At 33.5% G+C, this 14,163-nt stretch overlaps 3 protein-coding genes across 6 annotated transcripts; 1 reads left to right on the top strand and 2 right to left on the bottom strand.

Annotated features, from left to right (window-relative positions):
- Nucleotides 1-2: 2 nt before the first annotated feature.
- On the bottom strand, nucleotides 3-1,891 carry LOC107014853 (UPF0725 protein At1g02770-like). The gene is made up of 3 exons (XM_015214962.2): nucleotides 1,536-1,891; nucleotides 459-599; nucleotides 3-387 (listed from the first exon to the last, which is right to left on the bottom strand). The coding sequence occupies exons 1-3, from the start codon at nucleotides 1,806-1,808 to the stop codon at nucleotides 199-201; spliced, it is 603 nt and encodes a 200-aa protein (XP_015070448.1). The 5' UTR covers nucleotides 1,809-1,891; the 3' UTR covers nucleotides 3-198.
- A 2,747-nt stretch (nucleotides 1,892-4,638) lies between these two features.
- LOC107015276 (probable carboxylesterase 11) lies at nucleotides 4,639-8,124 on the bottom strand. The gene is made up of 2 exons (XM_015215494.2): nucleotides 7,008-8,124; nucleotides 4,639-5,452 (listed from the first exon to the last, which is right to left on the bottom strand). The coding sequence occupies exons 1-2, from the start codon at nucleotides 7,835-7,837 to the stop codon at nucleotides 4,915-4,917; spliced, it is 1,368 nt and encodes a 455-aa protein (XP_015070980.1). The 5' UTR covers nucleotides 7,838-8,124; the 3' UTR covers nucleotides 4,639-4,914.
- Nucleotides 8,125-9,780: 1,656 nt separating this feature from the next.
- On the top strand, nucleotides 9,781-13,864 carry LOC107014327 (ankyrin-1-like). 4 transcript variants are annotated; one of them, XM_015214186.2, is made up of 4 exons: nucleotides 9,781-10,313; nucleotides 10,617-10,723; nucleotides 10,817-11,636; nucleotides 12,250-13,864. In XM_015214186.2, exons 3-4 carry the CDS (start codon nucleotides 10,926-10,928, stop codon nucleotides 13,531-13,533), a joined length of 1,995 nt encoding a protein of 664 aa, XP_015069672.1. In that variant the 5' UTR covers nucleotides 9,781-10,313; nucleotides 10,617-10,723; nucleotides 10,817-10,925; the 3' UTR covers nucleotides 13,534-13,864. The 4 variants fall into 4 exon arrangements, with proteins under 4 accessions (XP_015069672.1, XP_015069673.1, XP_015069671.1 ...); XM_015214187.2 differs by having other exon boundaries at nucleotides 10,805-11,636; XM_015214185.2 differs by lacking the exon at nucleotides 10,617-10,723.
- The last annotated feature ends 299 nt before the right edge of the window (nucleotides 13,865-14,163 follow it).

The following is a 14,163-nucleotide window of genomic DNA, read 5'->3' as shown; positions in this document are numbered from 1 at the left end:
CATCATCTTAATGTCTTCTTTCCCAACAAGTTAAATTTGTGTACAACATACCAAAAGTATCACATAAAATGACAAGGAGTGTATAAAAATGATAAGGTTCTTGAAATTAATCTTTTGATATAACACATTCCACTAAGACTAAAGATAGAATCTGAAAATGCTGAAAACACACCAACAAATGTGTAACAATAACCTCCTTTACCCCATGGTAGCAACCTTAGGCCTGACGATAAGAACCTGTGTGGAATCATCTAAATCTTCCAGCACCTTTGCTTGAAAAGTATGTGTCTCACCGTTTTTGGTAGAAAAGGTAAGATAGTAAGCAAAAAAACGACCAGCAGCTTGTCCATTCACCTTCAAAATGTTGTCGACCTCATAACTAGTTCCCTGAAAAAATCAACAAAAAGTTATTAGTAGAAGCAAAACGAAAAACTGGCAAGGTATGGGAAGTGGTATACATTAATATTGTTGTAATGCTCAAGTGCCTTTCCAGCATGACCCTTCAACCGGTCAACATTCTCAGTAGTGTACAAGATGTGTTGCATGGGAACAATAGTAGTCATCCAACACCCTCCAGGACAATCTGTGATATCAAATCCCTACAAATATACAATAAGAGACAAATGTTGTATCCAAATATCTATGTAACAATTGTAGAGCCCCCTATATCAAGCAAGTTTCTACCTTGTCAAAAAAATATCAAGCAAGTATCCAAAAATATTAGCCTTTGGATGTGTATCCATTCAAAACCAAGTAAAAGCTACAAGTAATATTCTTAATTCCTTTTTTGGTAAAGTAAATTTCATGGTCCTCTAACCCAATAACAGGACAGAAATAACCAAAGGTGCGCACTGAGTTAATTCTGCCATTGGTATGAAATGCGCATCATTAGAGATAAACAAAGAATATGTACCGCAATTCATCTCATGAAACTAACAAGCACACAGCAATAAACCCCTGTCTGATTTATGCAAAGTCAGATTAAAATTAGCTACACAAACTAATGCACTTGAAACTTCACAGTCATATATGGGAGACCTTGACTCCAAAATATCATCATCTAAGTAAACAAATACTATCTACTCATGAAACTAACAAGCACACGGCAATAAATCCCTTGCTGATTTATGCAAATTTGAAATTAAAATTAGCTAAAGCACAAACCAAGCTAATGTATATACACCCATACTTGGCTGAGTCATACAGTATGCAAAGTTACTAAGGTTCTTGTGCGGAGACATGAATTAAGAAACTCAACTCAGTTCTGCTCAAACTCAACTTAGCCTCAGGCTATATTCTAAACACAAAATTAATCCTCTCTGGGTATACAAGTGTCTCTCTGGGTGACAGGCAGCGAGCAATGGGATCAAATGGCTCAGAATCACAGGGAAATATAGGTCACAAACCTAGATGGCACAAGCCTACATATACTATTAAATTAACAGAGACAGACTAGATCATGCACTAATTAAAAAAAATATTTGTTTATTATTATAATGACAACAGGTCTAAGTCGTATCCTGCATAGATGATACCTCGCTCTCCTCGATCTGTTTCCAGTATTTCTCCCAGAGAGGTTTATCCATTTTGGCACCGGGGATATCTGGGCAATAATTTTCTTCTTCCGAATCGTAGTCAGCAAATAGCGGATTGGTATAACCATCCTCCTCATCGGAGATATTGGCAGTGTCCTCCTGATCTCCTATTTTATGCTTCTTTGGCGCCGGGGTATCCGTTTCCTCTGCTACTGGAAACGGCAGTTCCTCTGCCTGTGCCGGTGGGTGACACGACGGAAGTGGAGGATTCATATGGATCGTGATCAATGAAAACCCTAAAATACCTGAAACTTGGAAGGAAAATTGGGTTAACAAACATAAATTCTATTTTTTGGTTTAAATAGGTGGGTACATGGACCGGTTTCAAATATAAAAACAAATTATTCATCATGTCAAATTTTATTGAATTTATAACCTAAATCAAATTTATACAACTTAGGTTTTCAATCTCGATTTTTTTTTTCCCGAAGTGGTTCGAATTTTATAAATATCAAATCAAACTATTTGTGTGTTGAATTTTTAAGTCAAACCAACGAATAACTTGGACTTTTTTTCCGAGTTTTTGAATTTTTTTGATAAAGTATATTATTTACTTGTACTACAAATATTTTTTAGTCCAATCAAAATAAACTATCTAAGGCAGTTTTAAGAACAAAATATGAGATGAATGATGATATTAAAATATTAATTAAAAATAATAATGAAATATTGCAAATTAATAAGCCATATTAAATCTCGAGTTTTAATCATCAAAAGCCACAGTTGAAATTATATAGAATTTAGATCCTTGGATAATCGATCAGAGCCTTCACTTTCTACTGTTGATATTGTACCATATGTATACTCATGACATCCTAAACAATGAAATTTCAACATAAACTAACATACATAGATAGATGTATTATTCAATTCATACTTGGGTTAAGCAAGAACATCAACTTCTTTAAATGAGTAACACAAGACTTGCATTTCTTGACACACAGCATCAAGATTGATTCAATAGTAGAAACAATTTCTTTCTATCACTTGAATATATATATTTCTGATAGTAGAAAGTATCTACTGTTCAATTCATAATCATCATCATGTATGCATAAGGCTTTAAAAACAACAACAACAAAAAAAGATAATACATTCAGACAGAGAAAAAAGATAATAAATTATTTAAATACAGTTATAATATGTATAAATAGTTATTCATAAAATTAATTTATCAAAAGAGAAAAAGTGTAACATCAAATTAGCTAATGAATTCAAAAATAAAATGAAATAGAGTAGACTAAAAACAATAAAATAGCTAATGAATTCTAAAAGAGAGAAATAGTTCTAGTTTATAAGAATAGAGGAACTTCCTCAATAACTAACAAAAGCATAAATAGATATATCTCTTTTTTATTGCATATGTAATGAACAATTACATTCATCAACAATCATCCATCAATAATTATACATTAGAATAACAAAGTGTGCATCAACAAAAAGTAATTGTGCTGAACAATGTACCAATGTAATTACATCCACCAATAATCATTCATCAACAATTATACATCGGAATAATTAAGTGTATGCAATAATATAAAGTGATTTTGAAGATAAAATTTTGGTATTTATAATTACAAGTTTGAAATTGTAAAAGCCATTTAAAAATTGATGATATTCATAACGTCTATGAGAATGAGATTGGTTAAAGTTGGAATATGTAAAGTTTCTTACTAAATCTAAATATGTGCTATATTAAGATGTATGGTAATTCAAAGGACATTTTTGTTCTTTAATGTTAAAGAATATTTCGGATATAATTTATTGTCTTTTGTTGTTACGAAACGCTTCATCTATCGAACTCTATTTTAGAATAAAAAACAAATTAATTTTGTTAATTAATCCTACCTAGAAGCATGATGGATTAATACCATATAAGTATTACTTAAGTAATATTTTATTAATTATTTTTAATAATATATAAATTAGTAAAAGGGTAGAATCATAATCCTATTTTAAAGTTAAGATATTCTCACTTATAATAAAAATAATAATAATAATAATTTCAACTTTATGTGTCTTGATTTTTCTTATTTTTTACATATGAGTTTAGATTAATTGACAAGTCTTTGAATCTATGAGATTTTTTATCCAAATACTTTTTTTTAGATAGAATAAATGAAATAATAAGTTCTAAATTTAATCAATAAAAACATAAAGTTGCAGAATCTAAAAATATTTAGCAATACCGTTTTTCTTCTTCAACTCTTCCTCTTTTTTCATTATTAGGGGCATTTATTTACAAATATGAAATCACACCATGATTTTATTTTCATACAAGTAGTAAATCATTTATAAATTCTAAAAAAAACATTAAATATAATGCATGCTAATTTTTGTAGATTTAATTATGAGAAAAAACTAATTTCATGAAATATTCGATTCTCTTATCCAATAACCTAGAGTGTTCACTACATGATAATCAACTTGTTATAATAAACATAATCTTTAAAAGAAGATTTGTACATCACACATGTAAATGATGTTTTTTTTTCATTGTCATTATTCAAGAAAAAGTACTCAATTTACCTTCTTTCAACCGAAAAATTGAATGTAACAAACAATGAAGTAAGTAAAAATATGCAACATTGAAATGAAAAATAATACTTACCAAACAACAAATAAATGTCCATGCCGCCTTTAACCTTCTTGAAGAATGCGAATGCACTGAAATGACTAATATTCTAATTCAAATATCTATATTCTCCAAGAAGTTACCATCAATAAATTAACGAAACAACATACCTTCAAATCAAAGAATTTGCAAAACTTGTTCCCTCTTTGTTCTACTTGATATGTCATTTGTCTTTGGCACATACTTGTCGTTGTTGTATTCCTTTGATGATTCTTCTGTTTGTTTGTTTGTTGTGTAACTTACACATCAATCAATATGTTATGAACTTGTGATGCTCAATCTTACTAGTGAGGGAGAAGCATGAGCATGAGGGTCTGTACAAGTTGGTCCTCGACGTACGTTTATATATTTTGAGCAACTACCCTTCCACACAGGATATATATATATATATTCTGGCTGATTTGAAAATGACCAACAAACCAATATGAATTTAGACATAGAAAATTTCTTGTGCACATAGTTGTCTGGAAGAAGAAGAAAATAAAGAGGAGAGGAACATCGTCAATACAACAAGGATATCAAATTTAAACTCGTTATAACTAATTTCTATTTTCCGGCAAAGTCATCTATATTACACAAGAGGAAAAAAGAACAGGCCTGAAATTTCAGAGCCAGAACTTCAAATCCCAGGTATCGTTCGTTATACATGCTGCTATACAGGACCAACCAATCTATGTGGTTCATTCAATAGGAGAACTCATGACCTCGAAGTGAAATATACTTCTTAACCCAGATGGCAATGTCCTCAGCACAAGCCTGAGCTTGAGGGGTCTTAAGAAGCATGTCAAGAGTTGCAAACTCATGAACTGCATCCTTGTACTCCAGAACAGGAGCATCAACGTTTACCTTCCGTAGCTCCTCTGAATAAGCAATCGCACGGTCTCTCATCCAGTCATGCTCTGCTATCACTGTCAATGTTGGGGGCATCCGTTTTAGCGGAGGTCCTCTTCCAGGGGTCAGAGGGTTAGCAGCAGCATGATCCAAGTCAAACTCCCCTTCAGGTAAAAATAACTTCCACGCAAGAGTACACAAGGTCTTGTCATAGAAATACGAATTTGCTAGCTTAATCTCCGAAGGTGTTGGAACACTTCCAATGAAAAAAGGATACATCAAAACCTGTGCAACCACTTTCACTGGATCTAAAAGCTTACCTGCCTCTACAGCTTTCCGAGCCACATAATCAGCTATATTCCCCCCACAACTCACTCCTAGGAGAACACACCTGGATGAACACATCAAAAGAACTAATGAGTTACTACTTAACATTTGAAGGAAATTATGAAGGGAGTCTACATAAGACTTTATTTGATAAAGCATTAGCAAGTATGCATCACATTCAGAGAGGGACCTTTCTTTTATGATACGGAAGATATTGAGTCACTAACAAGCAGTAAGAAAATGCTGTATATAATTGTACAATGCACATCATATGATAGCCCCAAAGAGAATGTTGTTAGATCGTTTCTTAGGTATTTCATATAACACCAGTAATTCACACAAGTTACTAAAAGAAAACTTATACAGTGAAGAGAGGCTACTTGTCCTTCAAAGCACCTCTTGTGAAAAAGATAATATTACGAAATCTCCCTTTAAAGTTCTTTTGTAGATTCTCTACTTTTAGAAGTATGCAGTAATTTGCCACAACTTCTTCTCAACTTCTGCCTTCCTACTAAAAAGAAAAGCTAATTGCTTTGAACACCAAACCTCCCACGCATCTAACCACAATTACATCTCTCTTAATTCTTATTCCTCTGCTAATTCTCCACTGCCATTTGGAAAGTAATGTTTTGTCAGGTAAGTAGTCTTTTGGCTGATGTAAGGCACCTGATGATAAACCATGACTTACCGACATCAAAAATATATTAAACACCAAACTATACCTAAATGTGACTGGAGATGACAAAAAAGAGAATCAAAACTATAGTAATGCAATTCATTGTGCAGAGATATGATTCATTCATCAAGTTGGGGCAAGTTTTCACCCATTTCTTTTATATACTTGTTACATTTTAATCAAGTAATAATAGGGTTTATCATCTAGATCTTTCTGAAAGGAACTCTTTATTTTGTCAAGTCATCTCTCCAACAAAACTGGAACGAAGAAATGGACATAAAATGAGTTGGCTAGCTACTAAGGAAACTATTCATCAAGGATATCTAATACCTTTATCAGTTGGTGCTCATTATTACTGTGAATTATGAAAACCATTTTTATTTTCGAACAATAAGCCTCTGTAAAATTTGGAGAAAATGAAAACCAGAAAAAACCAAAGAAATGTTTTGTTGATACTTGGTAGCAAGAGAGAGTATAAGAGAAATGCAGAACTGAAAATGAAAACTGAATAAACGCATAGTTTGGTCACAAACACACTTGGGAAAAAGGCCTAACCTAAGCAGCCACATAAAAGTATTGTTTGATAGCAAGAACCAAAATTAGGCATTTGTAAAAAATGTGTTCTTTGATCCATTCTAGCAGCATCTTCAACTTTCAGTACAAAGTGTTACTGCGGTTACACTCAACCTAAAAATTCCCATTCCACGGCAATACTGCATACTTCATAAGCAACATTGGCGACTAGCAGGCTACATTTCAGCTTAATGCTTCATTCCATTAAATTAAACCAACCATCAAACATATACTTTTTTTTTTAGTTTTTGTTTTGAGAAATGGACATTCAACCAATTATCGTAACATATAATAATCCGTGATCTAAACTTCTCACGGAAACACATATATAAGGCTATAAAATGAATGAGATAAGTAAACAAAATCTAACCTTGATGGATCCCCATGAGCAGCCAACCAAGGCTCCACCAACGATGCTCCAAACGCATCAGCTATATGCCCATACGTATCAGATTTCTTCAAATCCGTCCCTCCACCACGTCTGCTCCCAACTGACTTACTACATTCAGCTAAATTAACCTGTTTCGCCAGCCAATGCAGCACCTTCAATCCATCCTCAAATGCAGCTGGATACCGATCCTCAGGTGCTAACCTGTATCCAACAGCTAAAACAATAACATCACAAAGCTTAGCTATCCTTCTACAAAACAAATCATTCGCAGTCGAATCATTACTTCCACTCACAAACCCCCCACCATGAAATTGCAACATTACCGGTAACTTCCTACATTTTTTTCCAGTAACAGGAGAATACCCTCTATAAACCCCATTTTCAGATTTCAAACTAAGCTCATCAGCAACAGAACCAAGACTACTTCTCCTATGATTAAACCCATTCTTTTGAACATTTGTCTGATTCCCATAGCTATTTCGACGTAAAAGCCCCTGATTCGAGTCAGATCCAGACACTCTAATCCTCGATTTCGATTTCAGATCAGATTCATGAGAACCCAAACAAGTTTCAGGGAGAAAGATCCGAATTGAAACAGAAGTCCCTGGATCTACATGTAAATCTTTGGTTGCAACACCATCAGTGAATAAAGGATTGGAAGCAGCAATGGATTCTTCATTGGGTCGAGATGTTACACCAAAATGCTGTGACCCATTAATGGTGTCATCGATTTGAATTCGGTTCTGCAACCGATGCTTTAACATAAATTTGAAAAAAACACTGTATAATTTCACAGCCACGCTTGGCATTTCCCTTCAAAAACACACCAAAAATCAAGAAAGAAGCAAATTTGTATAGCTAAAATGATGAAAACACCATTGTATTACATTGAAATGAAGAGATAGTTTAGGGTTTAAGGATTAAGAAGATGGATTGTGATTAAGGGAAAGGTATTAGAGATTTCTTGATTCAATTGGAGAAAAAGATCCAATTTTTAATTTCTTTTTCTGTTCTAAGTTTTTCTTTTTCTTTTTCCCCAATGATAATCAATCATAGTCCATTGAGCTGTTTTTTTTTTAAAAAAAAAATGAACATTTAAATTTTGAAGTTATTCTTTTTCTTTTTCCCCAATGATAATCAATCATAGTCCATTGAGCTGTTTTTTTTTTTAAAAAAAAAATGAACATTTAAATTTTGGCCTTTCAAGTTGAGGGGATTAAGAAGATTAAGAGCCCGTTCGGATTGATTTTTATTAAAAAAATCGAAAAATAATAAATAGATAGAGATTTATTTTTAATTTTTAATTTATTTTAAGTTATTTTTTATATTTGTCAAACACTTTTAGAAATAAAAAAGTGACTTTAAAGTAGGTTTGATTGACTTTTAAGTCAATCCGAATGAGCTCTAATCTAGCTAGTTATGTATTCTAAAAATATTTAGTTGTAGAGTGAGATCTTAACTATTTCTATAACTTTCCCCTAAGCCCTCGTGTAATTGTCCATCTTCTTTAGCCTTTCCTTATCGCTTTTGGTGAAATTGTGAATTTATGAGTGAGACGTATTTCTTATTTCTTGATGAAATTTTATTTTGTTGTTATTTTTGTTATATGATTTTTTTTTTTTTGGCATGAGATCAATAAGTAAAGTAGCATAGGAGAGCTCTAAATAAATAGGATTATACATAGCGCGGATAAATTAGCTAATTGTATTTAAAAAATTGCACAAATTATGAGGTGGATGTAGTCGCATGACACAACGGATTCGTACTTTGGTGTTAATCATACGATAGATTTGTATTCAACTTTATATTTTTAAGTGCTTATTAATTTTTACCTTTAAATATAATAAAGTATATAATAAACAAAATGTCTCCAAAATAGTAGCTCTCAATTTTTACTTTTGTTGAAGCCATTTTTGCTCTATAAATGTATAAAGGATGTAAAGTGACATCTTTTCTAGAAAGGAATTCAATGGTAAAATCTCTTTTTTCACGTAAGTAGTTTTAATTGTGATAAATATCAGAAGAATCAATATAACTTTTTGAAAAAAAGAATGTAATTGAACACCCTTGATTGTTGGTATCTATCATAGATATGAGGTTAATTAATCAAGATATCCAGAAAATATATGACTTAAGTTAGATGTCTTTCTAGAAAATATCCGTTTGATCAAGCAAATTATGATTTGAACTCCGACTTTGCTTAAATATCATGAATCTTAAGTCTACTTTAATTTTAATAACTAGTTCAAAGTGGAAAGAATCAACAATGTCAAAGTAATGATTTAAATTTGAGTATCACATAATTCATCATCTACACTTATTTCTTCTTGCCTTATATATTTTGGATATTTGTCAAATCTAAACTGCTTTTTTCACATGGCCATATCCTCTAATGAGTGGGATATATTTAATTGTGGTCCATGCCTTGGTCGATTCAGTATTAGTAATTTTATAATGTAATTATCAATTACAGCATGTTTTAAAGCAAAATTAGGATACACATATCTTATCTTTCCTCCTAAAGATAGAGATGATAGGTATATAATCATTTTCATTAAAAAAAAAACAACAATCTATAAAACTTTAATATTTTATATAAATTTTAGCTTCGATATTAATTACTTAAAGAAAAAAGAAAAATAAATAGGAAATAGTTATTGTCAAACCAACCATGACATGGAAAGCACTAGTCATGACTTGTGTTTTTGTATCATTATATATATTTGTTTGGTTTTTTTTTCCCCATTGTCAACACAAACATTTGCCCAATCAAAATGCATTTTTGCTTCTTCCATTGTTTTGGTCTTTTTCCAATAGAGTCTATTGTCCATTCAAGGATTATAATGTGTGATCAACATGTTATTACACAATGAAAGATTTATTGGTGTGCATCACAAAGTTAGAAGTTGTGATAAAAAATTATAACGATTATGAGTTATTTTTGAGTTTCGCTTAGGCTGGTGAAATAATTGTAAGAAAACATTAACATTATAATATTGTCCCGCGGTGTTTATAGTTTTGGCGCCCCCTTCCTCAGCCATTAGTCACTTTCACCTTTCCCAATTATCTATGAATCAATAAATTTTCATATTTCAATGAGAATCTTTTCCCTTTTTCATCAATCTTTAATCTTTCTTACCAAATTTTTTATCTTTTCTCTGATTTTGTCCTCTTTTTCTGTTTCTACCTCCATGCTTCTTCTCATTTTCTTCAATTCTTATGTTGTAAGTATTATCCCCCATTTTATTTGTGGTAAAGCACAGCACAGATCCATCTTGTAGTAAGGTGAGTATTCTTTTTTATTTTTTTTTGGCTTCTACTTTTTCATTCATAAAAATTGCTTCTTTCTAGTTGGTATTCTCATTTCTATTCATTGTGTGTACTCTAAGCTTTAAAGTTTCTAGTTTGTTCTCCTCTGTGTTTACTTTTTTCTTGGCTTGAAATCTTGTAGGGTCTTGTCTCATAGTTATATATTTGAGGATTTTGTTTGTGGTGTTAAGTGCTTTTTGGTATATCTTATCTTCAACTATTAATTTAATGTTGTATTTTCTTGTTGCATAATCATTGATGACCTATTCTGAGCAAAAGATTGGCTCTTTAAATCCCTGAATGAGTAGTTGGGATCGTTTTGGTTAATAAAAATCACTTCTTTATTGGTCAACTTTTTCTGGTTTAGGACTCATCCCGCTCCTAAGGTAAGGATAAAGAGTCTTTCTTGTGTGTTTTAGTCTTTATGGGAATAAATTGCATATGTTGGTTGAGAAACTTGTTGACAGTGACTTTTTCAGGTTCTAGGTAGGCTACTCTTTGTTTTTGTTGAACGAGCTGGTTTCCCTCATTTCACTCGTCAAGCCCTCTTCACAAACTTGTACAATCATTTGTAACGATTCGTTTAAAATGCCTCCTACATACTTACCGCTTCGTTGGGAGAGTACTGGGGATCAATGGTGGTATGCTTCACCAATTGATTGGGCAGCTGCAAATGGTCACTATGATTTGGTGCGTGAGCTTCTTCGCTTAGATGGAAATCACCTTATCAAGCTCACTTCACTACGTAGGATCAGAAGGCTCGAGTCTGTTTGGGATGACGAAGAGCAATTTGATGATGTTGCTAGATGTCGGTCACAGGTTGCTAGGGAACTTCACCTTGAATGTGAGACCAAGAAAGGGAAAAATTCTCTACTTACAGCTGGCTATGGTGGATGGCTATTATATACTGCTGCTTCTGCTGGAGACCTGGATTTTGTTCGAGAACTGCTGGAAAAAGACCCCCTCTTGGTCTTTGGAGAAGGAGAGTATGGTGTCACTGACATATTATATGCTGCTGCTAGGAGTAAAAACTGCGAGGTGTTTAAGGTTTTGTTTGATTTTGCTATGTCTCCGAGGTTTATAGCGCGTGGTGGCAGAGGTTTAGAGGAACAGATTGGGGAGATTCCATCTGCTTATAAATGGGAGATGATGAATAGAGCTATTCATGCAGCTGCTAGAGGAGGCAATCTTATGGTACTGAAGGAGCTTCTTGTTGACTGTTCTGATGATATATTGGCTTACAGAGACATTCAGGGTGCAACTCTCTTACATACGGCTGCTGGCAAAGGCCAGGTCGAGGTAGGATTTGTTTGATAATTACCAGTTTAAGCTTTTGCATATTTTTGAATCTTGGTTCTTACAAATCAATACAGCATACAGGTAGGGGCAAAGCTATGTGTTAGCAAGGGGATCCAATTGTGTAAATAGGGAAAATGTTTTTTTTTTTTTTGGTTTTATATAAGCTGTTGAATCCCCACGATGCACGAGATGATCCTAGGTGAATCACCTTGTAAAGTATTTCTGTTTCTGTCACTGAGTACAGGGGTGCTGGAACTACCAAATATTATATATGCTTACTACTTGTATAGCACGATCAACTGCTAAATTAGTATTTGGTAGTCTAATTGCAACAACTCAGAGAATTTTTCTATCTTAATCAGTCACTTTATACCTCAAAAGTTATTAGTCTTCAGAAGTTTCAACCACAAGGTTTTGACATAAGCACTCATATTAGGTGATCTTGCTTGCATAATTTCTTGGGAACTTCTATACTGTTATTGATTGATCTTTGTTGCTGTGGTTATTTATTCTTGTTATGTTTTTTATCTTTGAACGACACCTCAGAACAAGCTTTTACATATTGTTAGAGATGTGGCTGCAAATCTATAGTATGCTAATGTTAATTTTGCAGGTTGTTAAATATCTTTTAAAAAGTTTGGATATTATCGACTCCATAGACAACCAAGGCAACACTGCACTACATGTGGCTGCTTGTAGGGGCCAATTAGCTGTAGTTGAAGCTCTCATTGTTGCTTCACCTTTGTTGATCTATTCAAAAAACAATGCTGGAGAAACATTTCTTCATGTTGCCATTAGTGGTTTCCAAACGCCTTATTTCCGCAGATTGGACCATCAAATTGATCTCATGAAGCAATTAGTTTGTGGAAAAATTTCCAACGTTGAAGAGATTGTTAATGCTGAAAACAATGATGGTAGAACCGCTCTTCATTTGGCTGTCATTGGAAATATTCATTCTGAACTTGTGGAGTTACTTATGACGGTCCGATATATTAATGTCAATACTCGTGATAAGGATGGAATGACACCACTTGATATCCTGAAGCAACGGCCACGTTCTGCTTCATCAGAGCTACTTACAAAGCAGTTGATATCTGCAGGGGGGATTTTCAGTGATCACGATTATTCAGCAAGAAGAGTTGTTGCATCCCATTTAAAGATGCAAAATATAAATAGCAGTCCTGGAACTTCTTTTAGAATCTCAGACACTGAAATATTCTTATATACGGGCATTGAACATGCATCAGATGGCAGTAGAAATGCTGAGCTGAGTCATCCCTACACGAGTCCTGATACCTTTTGTTCTACAAATGGCAAGAAACCTGGTTCCGCAAATGATGCAGCACAAAAACTGAAACGCTTCTTCCATTGGCCAAAAATTAAGAAAAGAGATAGCAAGAGACTCAAGATATTGGTGGATCAAAGTTCTGCTAGTAATTCAGACGTGGCACTAGTTCCTCTACGAGAAAGGTACTCAAAACCCTCATCACTTCCGAATCACAAAAGGACTCTGTCTGCTAGTAGTAACCTTCCAAGTCCAACAGCAAAGAAGAAATTTGCTTCAGGACTAGTAAACGGTGTCATGCAGGCCATACCACATCTTAGCCTCCCTCGTAGATCATCTCGTGCAAGTTCATTCTCGATTTCATCACTGTCTTCACGCAGTTCTATGGACAAACAAAAAGCAATTGTAATTGACACTGAGCTTGCTGGACCTTCTTGTTCTCATCCGTCAGAGGGTACACCATCAGACTCGATACACAAACAAAACGCAGGACATAAAAGGTTGGTGAACCAATATCTGTGTTTTGGTGCTTCAGGACGACCTGTCAAGGCTCCTTCAACTGGTATGCAGCCATATGACATCTATGAGCGGTCTGTTCTATCCGCAGCTTGACAATGCCGGTTCTAAAAGGTGAAAAGAAGTACATGTGATGGCCTATTTGCATGGACTTCAACAGTTTGCAGGTAAGTGAGCTCTTTTCCTGAGAATTTTCATAGTCGACGTGTCCGCATGAGCTACTAACATATGAAATATTTCTCTGAATTAGTCCTTTTTATTGGAGAAGAAAATGTAAATACGTTTGTAGCTGTAACAAAATGACTTTGTTTCTATAGCCATTTGAGTAGTTGGATGTAATAAGAAACTTCCTCTTGAGCTGGTTGAACAAATTTAAGGTCCATATTTCCCTTGTAATATGCGAATAATAGTTGTCAATTCATATCTTTACCGTTACAAAAATAACTAATTTTGTCAAACAACAGAGACTAATTAACCTCTAATTACTATGTGTAAATAATAACATTGTGATTGGGTGTATGACTCGATAGACCCTCAGCTCAACAAGTAAAATATTTTTTCAATTTGAGTAAAACCAATACATTTAAAACATAATGAAAGTTTATAAAAATTCTAATATTGAGGTTGGAAGTAAAGAAAAAAAGATATATACTAATGATGAGTGATAGTCACGTTTAGCAATAAAAAAAATATTCATATTTCTTAACAGCAACTTAACACTTGATT

The sequence above is a fragment of the Solanum pennellii genome, chromosome 3, assembly GCF_001406875.1.
Source record: "Solanum pennellii chromosome 3, SPENNV200".
In the NCBI taxonomy this organism is placed as follows: Eukaryota; Viridiplantae; Streptophyta; class Magnoliopsida; order Solanales; family Solanaceae; genus Solanum; species Solanum pennellii.
The sequence above is the reverse complement of the archived record's forward strand: the minus strand, read 5'-3'. Positions and strand labels throughout refer to the sequence as shown.

Bases quoted from the DNA above. Each gene is read 5' to 3' on its own strand.
- LOC107014327 (XM_015214185.2), top strand. From the start codon at position 10,926: ATGCCTCCTACATACTTACCGCTTCGTTGGGAGAGTACTGGGGATCAA. The intron at 11,637-12,249 runs GTAGGATTTGTT...TTAATTTTGCAG, and splicing joins CTGGCAAAGGCCAGGTCGAG to GTTGTTAAATATCTTTTAAA.
- LOC107014853 (XM_015214962.2), bottom strand. From the start codon at position 1,808: ATGAATCCTCCACTTCCGTCGTGTCACCCACCGGCACAGGCAGAGGAA. The intron at 600-1,535 runs GTATCATCTATG...GTATATTTGTAG, and splicing joins AACAGATCGAGGAGAGCGAG to GGATTTGATATCACAGATTG. The intron at 388-458 runs GTATACCACTTC...TGATTTTTTCAG, and splicing joins AGCATTACAACAATATTAAT to GGAACTAGTTATGAGGTCGA.
- LOC107015276 (XM_015215494.2), bottom strand. From the start codon at position 7,837: ATGCCAAGCGTGGCTGTGAAATTATACAGTGTTTTTTTCAAATTTATG. The intron at 5,453-7,007 runs GTTAGATTTTGT...GTGTTCATCCAG, and splicing joins GCTCATGGGGATCCATCAAG to GTGTGTTCTCCTAGGAGTGA.